This window comes from Notamacropus eugenii, chromosome 3 (assembly GCF_028372415.1).
Source record: "Notamacropus eugenii isolate mMacEug1 chromosome 3, mMacEug1.pri_v2, whole genome shotgun sequence".
Lineage (NCBI taxonomy): Eukaryota > Metazoa > Chordata > Mammalia > Diprotodontia > Macropodidae > Notamacropus > Notamacropus eugenii.
The window spans coordinates 300,759,038-300,776,822 of record NC_092874.1 but is presented as its reverse complement, the minus strand read 5'-3'; the positions used below and the strand labels follow the sequence as shown (position 1 = coordinate 300,776,822).

At 50.5% G+C, this 17,785-nt stretch overlaps 1 protein-coding gene across 9 annotated transcripts in view; it reads right to left on the bottom strand.

Moving 5' to 3' along the window:
- The window catches only part of MEI1 (meiotic double-stranded break formation protein 1), an 86,844-nt gene that overhangs the window by 13,687 nt on the left and 55,372 nt on the right, over positions 1-17,785 (bottom strand). For 6 of the 9 annotated variants that reach the window (XR_011964268.1, XR_011964269.1, XM_072656288.1 and 3 more), the window contains exons 22-26: positions 15,122-15,226; positions 12,964-13,074; positions 11,053-11,240; positions 9,295-9,376; positions 8,964-9,139 (exon numbers count right to left, since the gene is read on the bottom strand). Coding sequence is in view for 7 of the 9 variants with exons in the window: in XM_072656288.1 (XP_072512389.1) it covers positions 8,964-9,139; positions 9,295-9,376; positions 11,053-11,240; positions 12,964-13,074; positions 15,122-15,226 (662 nt within the window). In the remaining 2 variants the exon portion in view is untranslated. The remainder of the gene's footprint in view (positions 1-8,963; positions 9,140-9,294; positions 9,377-11,052; positions 11,241-12,963; positions 13,075-15,121; positions 15,227-17,785) is intronic. The other 3 variants (XM_072596272.1, XM_072596271.1, XM_072596274.1) reach the window with 3 other exon arrangements.

The following is a 17,785-nucleotide window of genomic DNA, read 5'->3' as shown; positions in this document are numbered from 1 at the left end:
CTAGGGCTGCCTGTGCCAACTTGAGCACAGCAGGAAAAGCCTGGCATTGCCCAGGTGCCAGGCCAGGAGACACACCTCCTCTCCTTGGGACACTGGGCCCAGTCCCATACCCAGAGCCTGGCTCCTGGCTGAATCTAGCCCTTCCAAAGGTCTCCAGGGGTTGTATCCTAGTTATGTTCTTCCCTGCCGCCTTCTTCTCCCCAGACTGTGGGCATCTCCTACTGAGTGCTTTCTCTTGTGTGGAGGAGGTGGGGAAGAGAGGGAGATGAGCCTGTAAGAAGGAATGTCCCCTAGCCCAGGGATGGGCTCTATCATGAAAAGGAAAGGCTGGGCCTGCTGGGTGCTCCCCATTACATTCAGAATGAAGTGCTTGTGGGTATTCAGAATCACAAGGGACCTTGAAAAGTATCTGGCCCATCTCCTTCCTTTCACAGATGTGGAAACTGAGGCCCAGAGAACGGAACAAACTTGCAGGAGTCACACGGATCCCCAGGCATCAGATTCATCTTCCTAAAACCTGTCTTTGTATGAATGTTCAGCGCCTTCTACTGCCAGACTGGATAAAGGCCAGGCTGGCCTGGCCTCCAGACTGTCTCTCATCTGAACCCTCTCTAACAATCAGAGCTGTCTACAAACAGACCTGGCCCAGCCCATTCACACATTAGCAAGAGTGCTTGAAGAGAAGTTACATGACATGGCAGAGGGGAAATGTCTCCCTGGAGGGCCTTCCTTCACCCCAGCCCCTCATCCAGAAAGGTTCCCCTTTGGAGCCCTGTAGGCTCCCTCTCATGGCCTGCTCCACTTGGGGCACTCGGCACGTGCCGTCTGGTGCTGTGGGCATCATCTCTGCCTCCCGAACTAGGGCTCTTCCACTGCCCTGGCCCAGGATCCTGCATTACAGTCAGTGCTCAATGTTTACAGCTAATCAAACCTTGTAGGAGCTGGCTTGGTTTGTCTGAAGTGAGTTCCTTGGCAGGATGGAAGAGGACCAGGGTAAACTGAAGCAAGGTCCCAAAGCCAAGGCAGGGGGGCAGGCAGGCAGGCAGGTGGCAGGAGGGCTGGCTGGTTCATTTTTCTGGCCATGCTCCATGACTTCTGGAGGGCTGCCTCTCAGTCCATATGCCCTGGTGGCCTCCCAAATGCTTGCTGAGCCGAAACTCCCCCTCTGGTAGTGTCCATCACTGACACACAGGGCCTGTATTAGGAGCTGCTGGGAGATGGAGAAAGGTGCGGCCACAGCCCTGCACTCTGGCCCAGAGGGGTGGGCACCCTGGGAAAGCACACAGAATCTGTATTCATAGAGGGGGAACAGACTTCCACAGGAACGTCACTTGTGCCTCACTTTCTTCACCTCAAAGGAGAGGGTCCAACAGATGAAGGTAATAAGGGGGGGGGGGGGCCTGCTGAACAAAGAGCCTGGGGAGGGAGGGTGGGTGACTCCAAGCTCAGCAGGAGTCACCTTTGTGACCCAGCAGCTAATGCCCCCTTCAGTGCCAGGGACAGAAGTAGGGGGTGGGGCTGCCCCCTCCTTGGAGTCCTAGTTCAGGGGAACACTCACTCAGAACCCCGAGCTCCCCACTCCCTTGGGAGACCTTTCAGAAACAGGAGTTGGAGGGTATCTGCACAGCCCAGCCCAGCTTCCGCAGAACCACTTGGGAGATGGAGAACAAATGGAGAGATACCAGACATACTCAGTGACAAGATAAGGAAAAAAGAGGCGGTAACAGGGATAGCGTCAACACAACCAGATCCAGCCTGCAAAATCAAGCCAGGTGAGTGATTCCAAAAGGATCCCTCTGGGTAGGGACAGCAAGCCACAGAAGTGGACACACCCAGGCTCCACAAGCAGGGAGGCTTTGAACACAGATCACAATGGTGCATGTCTAGAACAAGGGAGGGGCAGACTGGCTGCACTCAGTGCTGGGCCATGGACAGACTAGAGCATGACTAGGACAGCGGATGGGTATGGAATGGCATGAAGCCTGGGAAGTTTGCTGCCAGCCACAAATGCACAATAAAAGCAGGAATTTGGGAAAAGGGACTGAAGTGAGGATCAATCAAAGGGTCTCAGACCCCTCCGGCTCCTGTGGAGTGTGCCAGAGTCCCCTAAAATGGTACTGGGGGCACAAGGTGCCCAGCAGGGAATTAAACAGGTATTATTAGGAAGATTTTCTAACCCTAAATCATATGGACGCTTGGGGCAGAGATTTTGAGTTCCTTAGAGACCAACTCCGTTATTCAGATGGAGCACTCCCCCAACCACCTGCCTCTCCTGTATTTCTGGGTAGGGAGGTGACTTTGGCTCTGAGATGGGGGAGGAGGAGAAGGAGGGGACAAGCAGAAATGACCCAGCAGGACGAAGCTGAGGCAAAGGTCTCAAGGTCAGGGAGATGCCAGGGCGAGCTGGTGACCAGAGGAGTTTCCCAGTAGGGCCTGCTGTGGGGTCCAGCAGTCTGTCCTCCAGCACCAGAAGCAACAAGATGGGAAGACCAGCCCAGATGGCAAAGTAACAGGAAGCTGTTCAGTGCGGCTCTCCCCCACAACTCCTCCACAAAAACCTAGACAAAGCACCAGCCTGAGAACCGATGGGAAAATTCAAGAAAAAAATCACAATGCATCATTTGACAGGTCAGTGGATGCTGTGGCAGTCCAAGCCCAGAGTGACCATGCGGAACATTCCAGGTCAGGCACTACAGAGGGCCTTCCCAAGGCTGTGCACAAAGCAAGAAGAGGTCCCTGACCTCGTGCCCGAAGCAGGATCAAGCACCAAGTGGCAGTTCTGTTGCTTAGATCCAGAGTGGCACATGCTGGGGATGTGTCAGCAGAGGAGAACAGCAGGGTGGTCCAGGGCAAGGAGCCTTTAATGACCCAAAGCAAGCATCACCTGTGTGACTCTGACTATGGGAGCAGAATGGGGTGTCAGATTCAGCACCAGCTTCATCTGAAGCCTGTAGCAGAATACCAGGGCAGGAAGCCTAGACCAGGTTCTGTTACGCAGAACCTGTAGGGCCTTTCACCTAGCAGATAGGCTACTGGAGGTCTGACTAGGTCAAGCCCACGGTTGTGTTACTCAAACGCAAACCCACATCAGGAACGTGCAAAGCTCAGACTAGGAGCGGTGGACCTCAGACTTCACCCAGGATCAAAATGCTCTGGGTACACTGAAAGCCTGAAGCACACTGTCTACAAGATAAGCTGTCCTTGAGGTTCTGGAAAAGCACTACACTCAATACCCTAAGAAAGCAGCAGCAGGACTCAAGAGAACACAGAACAATACTGAACAGAGCCACACATTCCCTGCAGAAGTGGGGGAGCCTGGCCCTAATATAAAGTCCCCAATCTGGAAGGTAGAGGAACAAACAAACAAAGCCATAAAGAACCTCAGCATGAACAACACTGCCCAAGACAAGCCCTGAGGAGGAGAAGGCCAGAATATCTTCAGGCAGAGCTTCAAAGCACAACACAACCTGGGCACAAGTTCCACCAAAATTCTTAGAAGAGAGGAAGAGGTTTGATTTTTCTTAAGAGAGTTTCAAACAAATCTGTCAATAAGAGCACTAGGAGAAAGAAATGGAAGAGAAATGGGAGGAGGGGGAAAGTGGAAAGGAAAAGAAACAGACTACAGAGAATTAACAGTTTGGCCCAAGAGGCACAAGACCTTCCCCAAACAACAGATCCCTTGAAATCAGAATGGACCAAAGAGGAGCCAGTGACTCGAAGAGACAACAAGAGGTACTTCAGCTTAGAAGCAACGAGCCGGCCAGGAGGCCCTCACTGTCTGTGCTCAGAGCCCAAGCCCATGACCTCCCTCATGGAGTCACATTCTGGGTCCAGGGTCCCTGAGTCTTTACTTCATGCCTTCTGGCACAGGTCAAATAATATCTGGAATAGGTGTGGTATTGTCTATACTTCTTTGCCCATGGCGAGAGGAACCTTTCTTAGAACTTTTTTGACTTACGTACTCTCTGCAAGTTGGATTGGTTTGGAGAAGCTGCAGGCATGTGTGACAGATTTTTTCATTCTATACTGTTTTAATACTTTCATTGATTCAGTGCAAAAAATGAAACACTACATACAGTACAAGAGCACGCCTGTTTGTTCCCAAGGGAGAGCTGGTTCCATTATCCTGAGATCTTGGGACTTGGGCGCATTTAGGGTTAGGGTTAGGGGCTTCTGGTAGGATAAGGTCTCAGAGGAATGCAATCAGTCAAAGGCACACTGAACATATCCCCGGCCTGAGGAGCTGTCATAGCCATCTGGACGGAAGAGAACAGATCAGGGGAAATGAAGTAAGTTTGGTATTTTCCCAAGACTTTGGCTGGAGAGTGGGCAAAGCACGTAACTATGAGGGTGAGCACGGGTCCTGAGCCTTCCTTTGAACAGAATTAGGTAGTAGCTAGGGGGGCTCCTTGGCAGCTAAAACAACAGTCCAAGCAAGAAGGGAAGAGACTCCAAATAACTGAGCAGTGAAAGGAGAGAGAAGCTGCGGAGATGATATTAATAGACTTGGCAACAGAAGAACAGAGGAGAACCAAAGAGAACTCTTAGATTGCAAATCTGAGTGGCTGTAAGGATTGTGGTTCCCTCAACAGAACATGGAACTTTGATGGAGGGAAGAGCTTAGGGGAAAGGCAGATAAATTCAGGTCTAGGCATGTTGTGTTGGGACACTGATGGGATAACCAGGTGGTTATACCAGAGAGATAGCTGGCAAAGTGGGACTGGAATTCAGGAGAGAGTTCAGATCACAATATGCTCACTGAATCCATAGAAATCACCAAGAGAAACTATGTAGAGAAAAAAAGGCCCTGGACTTTACCTGGTGGGACACTCCCATGTGAGGGGTAAGAGGTGGATGAAGAACCAGAAGAAAGAGAACCACAAACACTGCCATGGAAGTCAAGAGAGAAGATGGTAATGGGGAGGAGGGGCTAGTTGGTGGTATCCAGAGCTGCTGAGAAGACAGCTGGAATGGGGACTAGGAAATGGTCATCTGCTTTAGGAGTTGAGATCATTGGTAACCTAGGAGATAGCAATTTTAGTCCTGTTGTATGGTCAGAAAGAAGCTGGCCTGCTAGGATGTGAGATGTGAGTGGGAGGTGAGGAAGTGAAGGAAATCAGTATGGATGACTTTTCCCAGGAGTCTGGCTAAGAAAGGGAGAAGAGGCATAAAACAATGGCTTGTGGGGATGAGGATGGCAGGGCCGAGTGAAAGGGTTTTAAGGATAGGGGAAACCTGGTTCTCTTTTTAAGTAGAAGAGAAGGAGCCAGCAGATGGGAAAAGATTGAATACGAGAGAAAGAGAGACAGAGCGAGAGAGAAAGAGACATAGATGGAGAGGGCAACGGGGTGAGGGGCAGAGTATGGAGAAGAAAGGAAAGTGTGGAATCAAGGGCAAAGTAGAGGGGATGACCATGGAAAGGAAAGGAATCACTTCTTCCTCCAAGACTGGAGTAAAAAAAAGAGAAAAGAGAGTGATGGAGAGGGGTTTTGAGGTGTGGAATAGCAGAGGAGCTGATGACAGCCTCTATTTTCACATCTGAACATCACGTGGCACTGCTAACCACTAACCTGCTCCTGTTTAATCAGCAGGCTCAGGAATAGGGCCATGCCCACTCATCCTGGCAATTCTGATGCTCTCCTCTGCTGAGTACAAGCACGAGAGAAGTGGCAAGTTCTCCACGGTACTCAGTTAGCACAAGGCTCATCACCTAACCCAGAAGTTCCCAAACTTATTAGGCCTACTGCCCCCTTTAAAAAAAATTACTCAGTGCAGCCCTGGAAATCTACTTTTTTTACCCCTTTAACATTTTTTGGCATCATTTTTAAAATATATAAATTTATTTAAATGACACATCTTAAATTTAACAATTTAGTGTGAATTTTTGGGTTTTTTCCTTCATTGAAATTTTGATGATGCAATAGCACATCATGTAACTGTACAGTATCATATTGTAAATAAATCACTCACGCACATATTCCCACCCATGCACATGGAACTGCTACACACTTACCTGCCAACACTTGCTTATTAAGACCTCTCAGTGGACTTTAACACTGATTGGTTATAACTTGCATTTTGTGGGTTTATGTGGAAAATAATGTAATCACTGTGACTTTAACTTTGTTACACAACAGATGAAACATGTATGAATGGTTTTTCAAAATGTTTTTACCTTCTTTTCATTCCTTATGCTTCCACCACTTCCTTATTTTTATTCAATGCCCCCCCAACTGTACCTGAGGCTACTACTGCCCCCTGAAACTTTCCAGTACCCCTCAGTGAGCAGTATCATCCACTTTGGGAACCTATGACCCAACCCTAGCTCTCTCTGAGTGGCTGTTCTACCCTGTCTATCTGAGAGGCAAGAGGAAATGTGGAATGGGCTTGATCAGATAAAAAGGGTTTGAACTTCTACTGGGGAGATTGAGAAAAGACTCCTATTGTGATAGGAGATAAAATAAGATAACAGATGTCTGTTGGTAGACTCAATTGGCCCAATTGGGCAGCCTTCTCCAGTAATATTTAGAAATACACGAGAAGGAGTGGAGAAGGAAGATTGTGGGGGAACCCAAGCATGTGGTCTGGCACCACATGAGAGGGACAGGGCAAGGAGCAAGGCATTCAAAAGGAGATGACAGTTCATAGAGTCCTGGAAGCTCAAAGTCTGAAGTCTGAAAGCTCGATGCTTATGAGTGAAAGAATGCGTTCAAAAACACTGTGCATTGTTTCCTCAGTGTGGTGACCCTGGGGACAGTCATCGTTGTCTCCCCAAACATGTTTCCAGCTAAGCTGAGGCAATAGCACCTCTCAATCTGGGACACCCATACAGCTGCCCTGGGAGGTGAGTGCTTGACTGTGCTGGGGAACCAGGTTAAGGGGCCCTGAAAGGGAACAGGGCCCAGGGGACAGACTGTCTAATTGAGGCAATCAACAGCCCTCACTCTAATTGCTGCCCCGAAGACAAACTCCTTTTTGAGATTGCCCCCAAGAGGGCTAGTCATGACAGTGTCATCAGTGATAATAATTACCTGTGTTTCCAAAAGACTTTTTCTGCACAACTCTGGGAGGTAGAAGATGTCAATATTATTCCCCTAATTTTATGACACAAACTACTCCAGTATCTTTGCCAAGAAAACCTCAATGGAGTCACAAAGAGTCAGACATGACTGAAAAGCAACCAAACAACCACCACAAAACCTTTACAAGGAGAACCAAGGCTCCAAGCTGCTCATTGGCTTGCCCAGGGCCACCAAGCGATGCTAAAGTACCTGAGCTAGGATGTGAACCCTGTCCACAAGTGGCCAAGGCCAAGGCTCTGCCCACATTTCTACAATGTCCCTAACGGCAAGGACAGAGTGAAGGGAGCCCCGAAAGTCTCCTCTTCACAGGCTGAGCATGGAAGAGACCAGGACACTGAGCCCAAGATTTCAAAAACAAAAACAAATCAGCAGCCAGGGAAAGTTTCCTGGAAGAAATTCTCCTGGGGACAGAGTAGCTGAACAGGCTGGTATGTTGGGCACATACAAGATTCAGGATCACAGGACTGGAGAAGTGGGAGGGACCCCAGTGGTCAGCTGCTCCACCCCAACCAGAACAGAGGGTCCTCCAGCCTATGCTTCAAGGCCTTTGAGGAGGAACCCACTGCCCCAGAGGCAGCCTGGACCCTAGGACAGCTCTCACTGTTGGGAAGTTTTCCTGATTTCCAGCCCAGATCTGCCTCTTTTCCACATCCCCTCCGCTCCTTGTTCTGGCCTCTGAGAACAGAACACATCCAACACCCCTTCCACACGCCAGTCTGTCTTGTGCCCCACCAATTAAGCTTTCTCTGGGGTGTGGACATGTTTGAACAGGAAGTCAAGGGCCAAGAGCAGCAGAGACATGCAGATGGGAGCTGAAAGAGGAAATGAAAAAAAAAAAGAAAGAGGAAATGTTTGGTTGTTTCTAGTAGCTTGTGGAGGATGGTGAATAACACTTCTCCATTCCCAACGCATCCCTGACGCAGAAACTTACTTCTAAGCTCTCAAATTGAGTCACTGGCTTATCAGCAAGGACACCTGCAGTTCCCACAAGCCCTAATGATCTTCTTCAACCACTGGGTTCACCCAAACCATGGGGCATCCTTTGTCCCTCCCCCTCTGATCCCTTCCTTACCCACTTCACGGGCCTGCCTTTCAATTCTTCAGGTTCCCTGTGCTGGTCACCAGTCTCAGCCCTCAGGGCCCCTGGCATGGGTTGCAAGCTCCTGCCAGCTCCTGCCACTTGCTCCTCCCTCTAGTCTTTCACAGGACTACCAAAACCATCTGTCTCTCACTTAAGGCTTAATATAGCACTTCTCTAATCAGAATCTTCAGGAACTCCCTACCAAGGAGACCCAGGCCCTCTACAATGTGGGCCCAGCTCGGCCCCTGTTACTGCCCTCTCTGCCCAAGCAGGCATGCCAGAAGTCAGTCCCACCTCCCACTCCCCCTCCGCTCTTGGCTTCTGAGGATCCCTTCTCCCAAGGCCTTCCCCTTGGGGGGGACCTTTCATCTGTGTTGACCACAAGCAGGCCTTTAGTCTCCCCTGTCCAATGAGCTTATCTGAAATGCTGTGTGTCCTCTAGAGAGGCCTCAGTGCTCTGCTGACAGAAGGCCCCTAATATATGTTTGCTGGATTAGTTAAATAAATGAAGCTTCCCTCAACCCTGGGGGAGCTCCTCACTCTCTCCTGCTCATGATAATGCCCAGGGTTTAATAATATCAAAAGCTCTAGATCCTTTCCAGAGCCTCAGTTTACTCATCTGTAAAAGAGGGCTGCTAATGGCCCTTCTAGTCCTCAGAATCAAGTGTGAGCAATGATCTGCCTCAGCAGCACTAGAGGAAAGGATGGACTTGGAAAGACCAATCACCCAAGGCCTCACTGGCTCTTCGACAGTGGGCAGGAGACAGAAGCCTTGTGTCCCTCTTGCGCCAGGCACTTACCTGCACCAGAAGATTCTGAAGGCTGACCACAAGGGACAGGATCTGCTGAAGGGACAGTGGGGAAAGGGCAGAATCCTCCGGAGAGGGCAACCGCCCTAAGTCTGAGCTGACCAGCATCACCAGGGAAGAGGAGAAATTCTGTTCCAGAGCTGTCCGCAGGAATCTGAGGATGCTGGCTGCACAGAGAATACCATCCTCCATCTCAGGCCCCCAGATCAGCAGCCTCACCTCCACCGACACCCACCCAGACCACACATCCTCCACATCAGCTGGTTACTGTGAGTACCCAGGACAGAAGGCTGTTCCCCACCGCCCTCCTCCCACCTCGCACCTGAGAACAAGGCTGCTTTCTTCTTCCTGAAAGTGAGGATGTGCAGCACTCTATCCAGCTCCACTATGAGTGTCTGGTGGACCTGCTCAGAGCAAAGAGAAGAGATCAATGACCCAGCTATGAAGAGGGAGTAAGGGGAGTGCTCCCTATGTGCAAGACCCTGGGCAGGGGCATCCCTGTCCTCAAGGGGCTCACCATCCAATGGGGGGGAGGGGGACATGAGGTAGGTGGGGGAAGGAGAAAAGGAGGAAAGCCAGACCAGGCATCATAGAGAACCCAGAGAAGTCTGCAGGGATCATGGATCAGATCTTTGCCTCCCTTCCCTTCTGCCTACATCGACAAGAAAGAATCCAGAAATTGGCGAAGAGGCCCCAGAGAGGTCTCCCTCCCCCACCTCCTCCATCTCTGGGTGCTCCCTTGTGAACCATCCTTCCCTCCTCTCTGACAATGCATCTTCCTCTCTCTGGCCCCTAGACTGGCCCATCCTTCAAGGTCCCAGGTGCTTTCCCACAGTCTTTCCAAAGTATGTCATCTCTCTCCTCAGGGTCCAGTCTAATCCAAGGCTTGGCAGCCTTCTTTCCTCATCTAGGTTCCCAAACACAGAGCTATAGGGCTATGGCCCCCAGTGTCCAGGACCACTGATCATACCAGGGCTGCATGGCAGAGGAGAGAACACTGGACTTGGGATCATGAAGACCCAGGTTCAGAGCTTCCCTCTGATGCTCAGTGCTGCCAGGAAGAATTCTGGAGATGGAGTCGGAAGAGCTGGGTTCAAGTCTTGCCTGGCCCCTACAAAGTACTTAATGAATGCATGTTGACCGATTTTCCACAACAGCACGGTAGATTCAGTGATACTGTGTCAAAGAAACCACTGCATGCTGGCTATCTCAGAGGTCAAAACCTAAAATTCCACTGTATTCAATTCAACAAGTAATAGAGACAGAAAAATAAAATACATAGATCACATTTGTTATGAAAAATAACTGTATTTTCCAAACAAGTTTCAGTGAGAAGCACTGCGTTGTTTTACTGACTTTTGCCAAGGTCTCTAACATTTAGCTTAAGAGAAGTCAACTGGACTCTCTGCTTCTGCTTTCAGTCTGTTGGGATGAGTTATTCTGGTTGAAGTAACGTGAAGAAAACCCAGCCTCACACTGACATGGAGTTGGAAAAGGAAGGAGTATTTTACAAGGCAAATGATGTCTTAGTACCATGATGCAAATCACTTTGCTCTCCAGGAGCCCCTGGAAGGGTGTCAGCAACCCTCAGGGGCCCTCAGACCACCCCTGAGACCCTCCAGCTGAGCCTAAAGAGGGGTCTGAGGCCTGCAGGCAGGACCACATGCCCACACTGCATGAAATCAGTGCCTTTCAAGTACTGACTGTGTATCAGACTTATATATGTGGCATCCTGGTGCTCCCTGAAGACAGAAATAGGGACTCTGCACCTCCTGGATTACTGGGCACCACAAATCTGCACATAGTAGGTGCTTGATAGCCCACAGGCTGGGGCCCAGACATAGTCCCAAGCTTGCCTCAGTGCCCACTCCCCACATGACCCTAGGCCACAGTCCCTGGCTTTCTCTGGGCCTTAGCCGTCTTGACTCTAGGACCTCTGAGGCCCCCCTCCTAGGACCCTGTGCTATCCTTGGCTGGTCCTCTGAGATAGGCCTGATGCCTCTCCTCTCCCAGGGCTCACCTTCTAGCCCCATAGCTAATGATCTGGGGGTTGAGGTGGAAGGCGAGGTAAGAGACTCACCTCCAAGCCTCCAAGGTGCTGCTGAGCAGAGAGAGAGGCCGTGAGCAGCCAACTGGAGCAGAGGAGGGCTGCCTCCTTTGTGGAGGGGCCTGGAAGGGCAGAGACAGGGACTGGCTCCATCCACGTGAGCCTCAGAGTCTTCTGCAGCAGTGTGAGAAGCGGGGTGCTAGACAGAAGTACGGCCACCACTGTGGAAGGAGAAGGTGGACACGGCATGTTCATGAGAGAGCAAGGCCACAGCTGCCAGGGAAAGCACCCGGGGGACTGGAGGCATAAACACAGGCCAAGTGCCTGGCACACAACAGACACTCAGTAAATATCCAAGGGAGGGAGGAAAGAAGGGAGGAAGGAAGGAAGGAAAGAAAGGAAGGAGGGAGGGAAGAAGGAGGAGGGAAGGAAGGAAGGTTGATTCTAGAGTTGGGAAGGATTGATTGAGAGATAATTCAATCTCAGCTCCCTCTTGGTCATCCCACAGATAGTACGGTCACAGCCAGGATTCTCCATCTCCAAACTATATATTCTTTACTGATATCTCATGTCCCAAGCTCCCCATGCCTTTGTTTTCACAGTGGAATGAGCACTGAGTTCGAAGCCAGAGAACCTGGATTCAGATCCCCCCTTGGACAAATGCCATCACTTCCATGGGCCTCTGTTTGCTCACTTGCCAACCAAAGCTGTGGGAGCAGATGTTCCCAAGCTCCCAGCTCTGATAGTCTGAGTCTGGGTAAATAAATATGTAACTACTTGAATGAACAGGCACAGGAATCATTCCAAAGACCCTCTTCATTTCCCAAGTGAGGAGCACGCCTGCCCACAAGGAGGTCTCTGAAAAGTTCATGTGACACAGTTATAGCTTATGTGTCTACAGTGGCTGCAAGGCTGACCTCCGAGCCAGAAGAGCTGGGTTCAGATTCTGCCTTGAGCACAGACTAACTATGTGACCCCGGGAACATCACTTACCTCCTTGGTATTCTAGCAACTCCCAAGGTTTGTAAGTTACCAAGAAGGTGCTGACCTTCTAAAGTAGGGGGCATCCTCATCCAGGAGTTCCCTGTGCCCGTGAAATCAGAGGCCTCCTCCCACCCCTTTCCTCACATAAACCCTGTGAGTTACGGAGTCTCATTTTACAGATGAGAAAAACAGAGGCGCAGAAGGAGAATGTACCTGAGAGCTCATGAGCCATGGAGCTGGGATCTGAGCTCAACTCTTCTGACACTGAGTCCAGGGGTCTTTCTCTTATATTGCTCTATTATTCCAGAATGTTTTGAAAACACCTCTGGCAGGAAGCCCACCTTCAATCCCCGGTGTCTGCTGTGATGACCCCAGCACTCCAGACTTCCTGCCATCCTCTGCAGGCCTCCCCTTCCAGCCTTCATGCTTATAGCCCAGCTGGAACCCTGGCCACTGGACAGCCTCCTCTTGCCCTTTTGCCTCAGTGCAAATGCACTCCCTCTTTTGAGCCCATTCTCTTTTTTCTTTTCTTTCTTTTTTTTTGGAGGCAATTGAGTTAAGTGACTTGTCCAGGATCACACAGCTAGTAAGTATGGAGGTCAGATTTGAACTCAGGTCCTCCTGACTCTAGGGCTGGTATTCTATGCAATGCACCACTTAGCTGTCCCTTTTTGTACCCATTTTCAAAGGTACACTCTTGCTAGAGTTAAAAGGGCTCCAGTGTGCAAGAATCTGGAGCCCAACCCTCTCTCCCTCAGGCACCAGATCTCCAAGCCCTCCTTCCCTCACATGGCTCTGCTTCCCCACACTCAGTGATTCAGAAAACTCTGCCAGGCTGGCCCAGAGAGGTGGGTAGCAGGCTTCAGGCAGGGCCTTCCTGAACAAGGCGGGCATCTCCTGCCCCCACGGCTGAGCACCGTCCCCTTCCCTCAGCCAGCCCCAGCCAGGACTCTCTGGTACCTTGTTTCCGGCTGCTGGGGGTGGTCTGGTGGAGACTGCAGTACAATAAGTTGAAGGAGGACAGCAACATCTCTGCATGATCCAGGGTGCACCTCCCACACAGGTTACTCACTGCAAAACAGGGGCAGCCTCCCACAACAACCTGCAGGCAGCAGGCAGAGGACTGCCCTGTGTGGGGGCAGGACCCAGGCCTGTGCTAGCTGTGCTCCTAGACAGCCTGGTATGACCACGAAGGCTAGGGGGAGACAGGCCAGGGAAGATTGTGGGAAAACATGTCCTGACAGGATGAATGCAGGATGCATTTCTGACCTGGTCACTGTGTCCTCCCCCAACACTGCACCAGCCCCATCCATTCTCTGCCTACACCACGGAGCGGAGTTGACCACTGAGCTTCCCAACTTAGTGAAGTCCCTCAGCTTCCTTCCCCCACCTTGGTTCGCCGGACACACAATTTCCAGACCCCTCAAGCTCAGGGCCCCTTTCTCCACCCTAACCCAACACACTAAGTTTTCCATGTTCTTGTTACCAAGTGATGCCTTGCTAACAAGCAATGTTGGGGGCCAGTGAGGGCAGGTCTCAGGGACACAATTTCCTCCCTTAACCCAGACCCTCAGCTTCTTTTAATGCAGACTAAGGCTGAACCTTGTTTTCCCAGCTTCAGAGTTCAACAAAGTCACATCTACGAGGATGGAGGATGAAGAAAACTCCAGCCCAGGTAGGGAGTCAGCATCACGTGTGTCTGGGGAAGGGGGCATCTGACACATGGCCCAGGAAGAAGGAGGGAAGAGGAAAGGAAGGAGGGAGAAGGCGGTAGCAGGGAGGTTGTGCTGGGCTTCTAAGGATGCTCATCTATCTGACATCATTCTTCTCCCTCTTAGGCACTAGAGTTGTGATCCCTGGGCCCGCACCAGCTCAGAGGAATCTTTTAATGACAGAGAGCCCAAATGGCAACAGAGAATCCAAGGCAGGAGCAAGGAGGCCTCCTTGGTCCCATGACCAAAGGCTCAGGACATGGGCACAAGCAGCTGCATAAACTGTAGCCATGTTCCAGGGTGCCTAAGCCAGAAAGGGAGGGGGGCAGATAATGTAGGGAGAGTGGGGACAGGCTCTGGGGGCTGCAAGACCCTCCCAGGAGCAGAGCAGAAGTGGGACAGAGGAAGGTGCACAGGACAAGACCACAGACCCATCTAAGACCCTGTTAGCTTGTTTAGCTTCTGTGATGTCAAACCACAGCTTGTGGCCAATTAAGACCCTAAGCTCTTCTTTCACTCAGGTCCCCCCAGGCCTCTACTTTTACAGATCATTTTTTCTTTAGGCCAAATGCAAAACTTTACAGTGACACCCACTGAATTTCACCCATTAACTTTAGCCCATCATTCTAGCCTATGAAAGTATTTTGGGATCCTGACTCAGTCAATATGTTGGCTGTCTCTCCCAGCTCAGTGTCAACCTCAAGTTTGGTAAGGTATGGTCTTCTAAGTCTATAAAAGGCCAAGGAGAGAGTCCTGTGGTTCATCTCTAGGGACTGCATTTCAGACTGACATTCATTCATTAATCAAGAGAGCCTAAACTCTAAGCAGGGACAGGAGCTGTCAGAAACACAGGGGAGGGGAGCAGACAGGTGAAATCTATGAGGGATCCCCAAATTATATTTGAGGCATTCAGTTAAACCTCTCCCATTGAACTTTGGCTGCTGCTAAATGAGTCAGCTTGCGGTTCCCCTCCTTCCCTTGCTCACCTGCCATGAAGGAGCCATAGCTGATCTAAAGTCAGTCACTGGGGGTTGGAGGGAGATGTTAGGGGGCTCAGATAACTCAAGAGCTGTGGTGAACTGGACAGGGGGCAGGGGAGCCTCTTTAGGAATCACAGAAAGGGCCAGGAAAGAGTCCTGGAAGCCCACTGGAGAGCCTCTGGCCCATGGCCTCCTAGAGGCCTCCTTCTAATCTGGGAGCCATAGACTTGCATGTCAATATTTCAATAGCTGTATTTTGATACGATGAATTGCCTTTGTAATCCTAGGTACTTATGCATTTGAAAACATTATTGTGAGAAGGGTTTCATGGGGTTCACCAAAGGATCCCTGACACAGACCAAGCAAGAGCTCCATGAGAGGTCTCTGCCCCCTGAGAGGTCCCCACCACCCAAAGGGTTCACGTACCCTGATGAAGCAGCTTCAGGTCTGTGCTGTCCAGCTCTCTCTGGGTCTCATTCCTTGGCTGCACCAAAAAGAGCAGACTGAGCAGTAGAGGCAGGTTACTGCTGGCTGAGACAGGGGACCAGAGGAGAAAAGTGAAGGGAGAGGCCCCAGGCCCTGACCACAGCCTCTAGGAGCGCCTGGCCTCTCCTCTCCTGGAGGGGAGCTCAAGGGGCTGGCCAGAGCAGCTATCATAGGATGGCTCCTATTGCATTCCCTACTTATTGAAACCAGACTCCTTTCCTCCCTTGTTTCTCCCCATCCCTCACACAAGGTCCAGCTCCTGGGGCAGGAGCAGCCATTCAGACAGCTTCCTGAGCTGGGAAGTCTTCATCTTATTTTAGGACCAAGAGACAGAATTCCCTGGGAGATTTAAACCTCAACCTCTCTTTTAAACAAACCTGTACAATTTCACTTCACTAAAGCCATCCCCACTCCCCAGGGCAAGGGAGCCTGAATGAGTTTCTTTACCACTGAGAGGCCCAATTTGGCCTGGAAACCATTCTCTATTCTGCCAAGAAACCTGAGGCTTCCCTCCCCTGCAGCTCTTTCTTTCTTCTAGCTGGGGTTCAGAGCACAAGCCATGAGAAAGAAAAGACAGGTAAGGAACCAGAGACACATACACACGGAGACACAACTAAATATAAATAAACAAAGAGGAAACAACAAAGTGTTCCCAAGGGCACCTGGGGCCAACAGACAGGGTCCTACCTGCTGCGGATTTCACACTGATGGTGAGGAAAGCTATGGGAAATGCACGGACCTCGACCTCCCTTGTCTGGCATGGCCCGAAACCCTGACCCTGACCCTGACAAGCAGGTCATTTATGTTTCTGAGCCTCAGTTTCCTCCTCTGTAAATTGGGGGCGATATGGGAATCACAGGATCACATGGCTGACAGGCTGTTTTACAGATGAGGAAACTGAGGCTCAGGGAAGTTAGCTGCCCCAGAAGCAATAAAGAGACATGAACTGTTTGTTATGGAATAACAACTGAGGAATGTTCATTGTGGGGCCTCAGGGAGCCTGGGACGCTCCACAGACAGAAAATAAAATTAGGAATTTGGATCAAAGGAGTGAGAGAAAAGGTCAGGCTTGGGGAGGATGTTCTAGGGAAACCAAAGCATCTTGGAGGCCCAGGGAACTATTCAGACTCAGACCCTTTGTGGTGTGGTATGTGTGTGTGTCTGTGTGTATGTCTGTGTATGTGTGTGTGTTTGTGTGTGTGTCTGTGTGTGTGTTTGTGTATGTGTCTATGTGTACGTCTGTGTGTGTGCATGTGTGTCTGTGTGTGTGCATGTGTGTCTGCATGTGTCTGCATGTGTCTCTCTGTGTCTGCATGTGTCTGCACGTGTCTCTGTGTGTCTGCATGTGTGTGTCTGTGTCTGTATGTGTCTGTGTGTGTCTGCATGTGTCTGTGTGTCTGTCTGTCTGTGTGTGTCTGTGTGTATATGTCTGTGTGTGTGTCTGCATGTGTGTGTCTGTGTGTGTGTCTGTGTGTGTGTTTGTGTCTGTACGTGTGTCTGCGTGTGTCTGTGTCTGCATGTGTCTGTGTGTGTGTCTGTATGTGTGTGTGTCTGTGTGTATATGTCTGTGTCTGCGTGTCTGTGTCTGCATGTGTCTGTGTGTGTCTGCGTGTGTGTCTATATGTGTGTGTGTCTGTGTGTGTATGTCTGTGTGTGTGACTATGTGTGTGTCTGCGTGTATGTCTGTGTGTCTGCGTGTGTCTGTGTGTGTGTCTGCGTGTGTGTCTATGTGTGTGTCTGAGTGTGTCTGCATGTGTGTGTCTGAGTGTGTCTGCATGTGTGTGTCTGTATGTGTCTGCGTGTGTGTCTGCATGTGTCTGCGTGTGTGTCTGTATATGTGTGTCTGTGTGTGTATGTCTGTGTGTCTGCGTGTGTGACTATGTGTGTGTCTGTATATGTTTCTGTGTGTGTCTGCGTGTGTGTCTGCATGTGTCTCTGTGTGTGTTTGTGTATGTGCCTGTGTGTGCACGTGTGTCTGTGTGTGTCTGCATGTGTCTCTGTGTGTGTTTGTGTATGTGCCTGTGTGTGCACGTGTGTCTGTGTGTGTCTGCATGTGTCTGTGTGTCTGCATGTGTCTCTGTGTGTCTGCATGTGTGTGTCTGCATGTGTGTCTGTCTGTGTGTGTCTGCATGTGTGTGTCTGCATGTGTGTCTGTCTGTGTGACTATGTGTGTGTCTGCGAGTATGTCTGTGTGTGTGACTGTGTGTGTCTGCGAGTATGTCTGTGTGTGTGACTATATGCGTGTCTGCGTGTGTGTGTCTGCATGTGTCTGTGTGTCTGCATGTGTGTGTCTGTGTGTGTCTGCGTGTGACTATGTGTGTGTCTGTGTCTGCGTGTGTGTCTGCATGTGTCTCTGTGTGTCTGTGTGTCTGCCTGCATGTGTGTCTGAGTGTGTCTACGTGTCTGTGTGTGTCTGCGTGTCTGTCTGCGTGTGTCTGTATGTGTGTCTGTGTGGGTCTGTATGTGTGTCTGTATGTGTGTGTCTGTGGGTGTGTGTCTCTGTGTGTCTGTGTGTGTCTGTATGTGTGTCTATGTGTGTGTCTATGAGTGTGTCTGTATGTGTGTATCTGTGTGCGTATCTCTGTGTGTCTGTGTGTGTGTCTG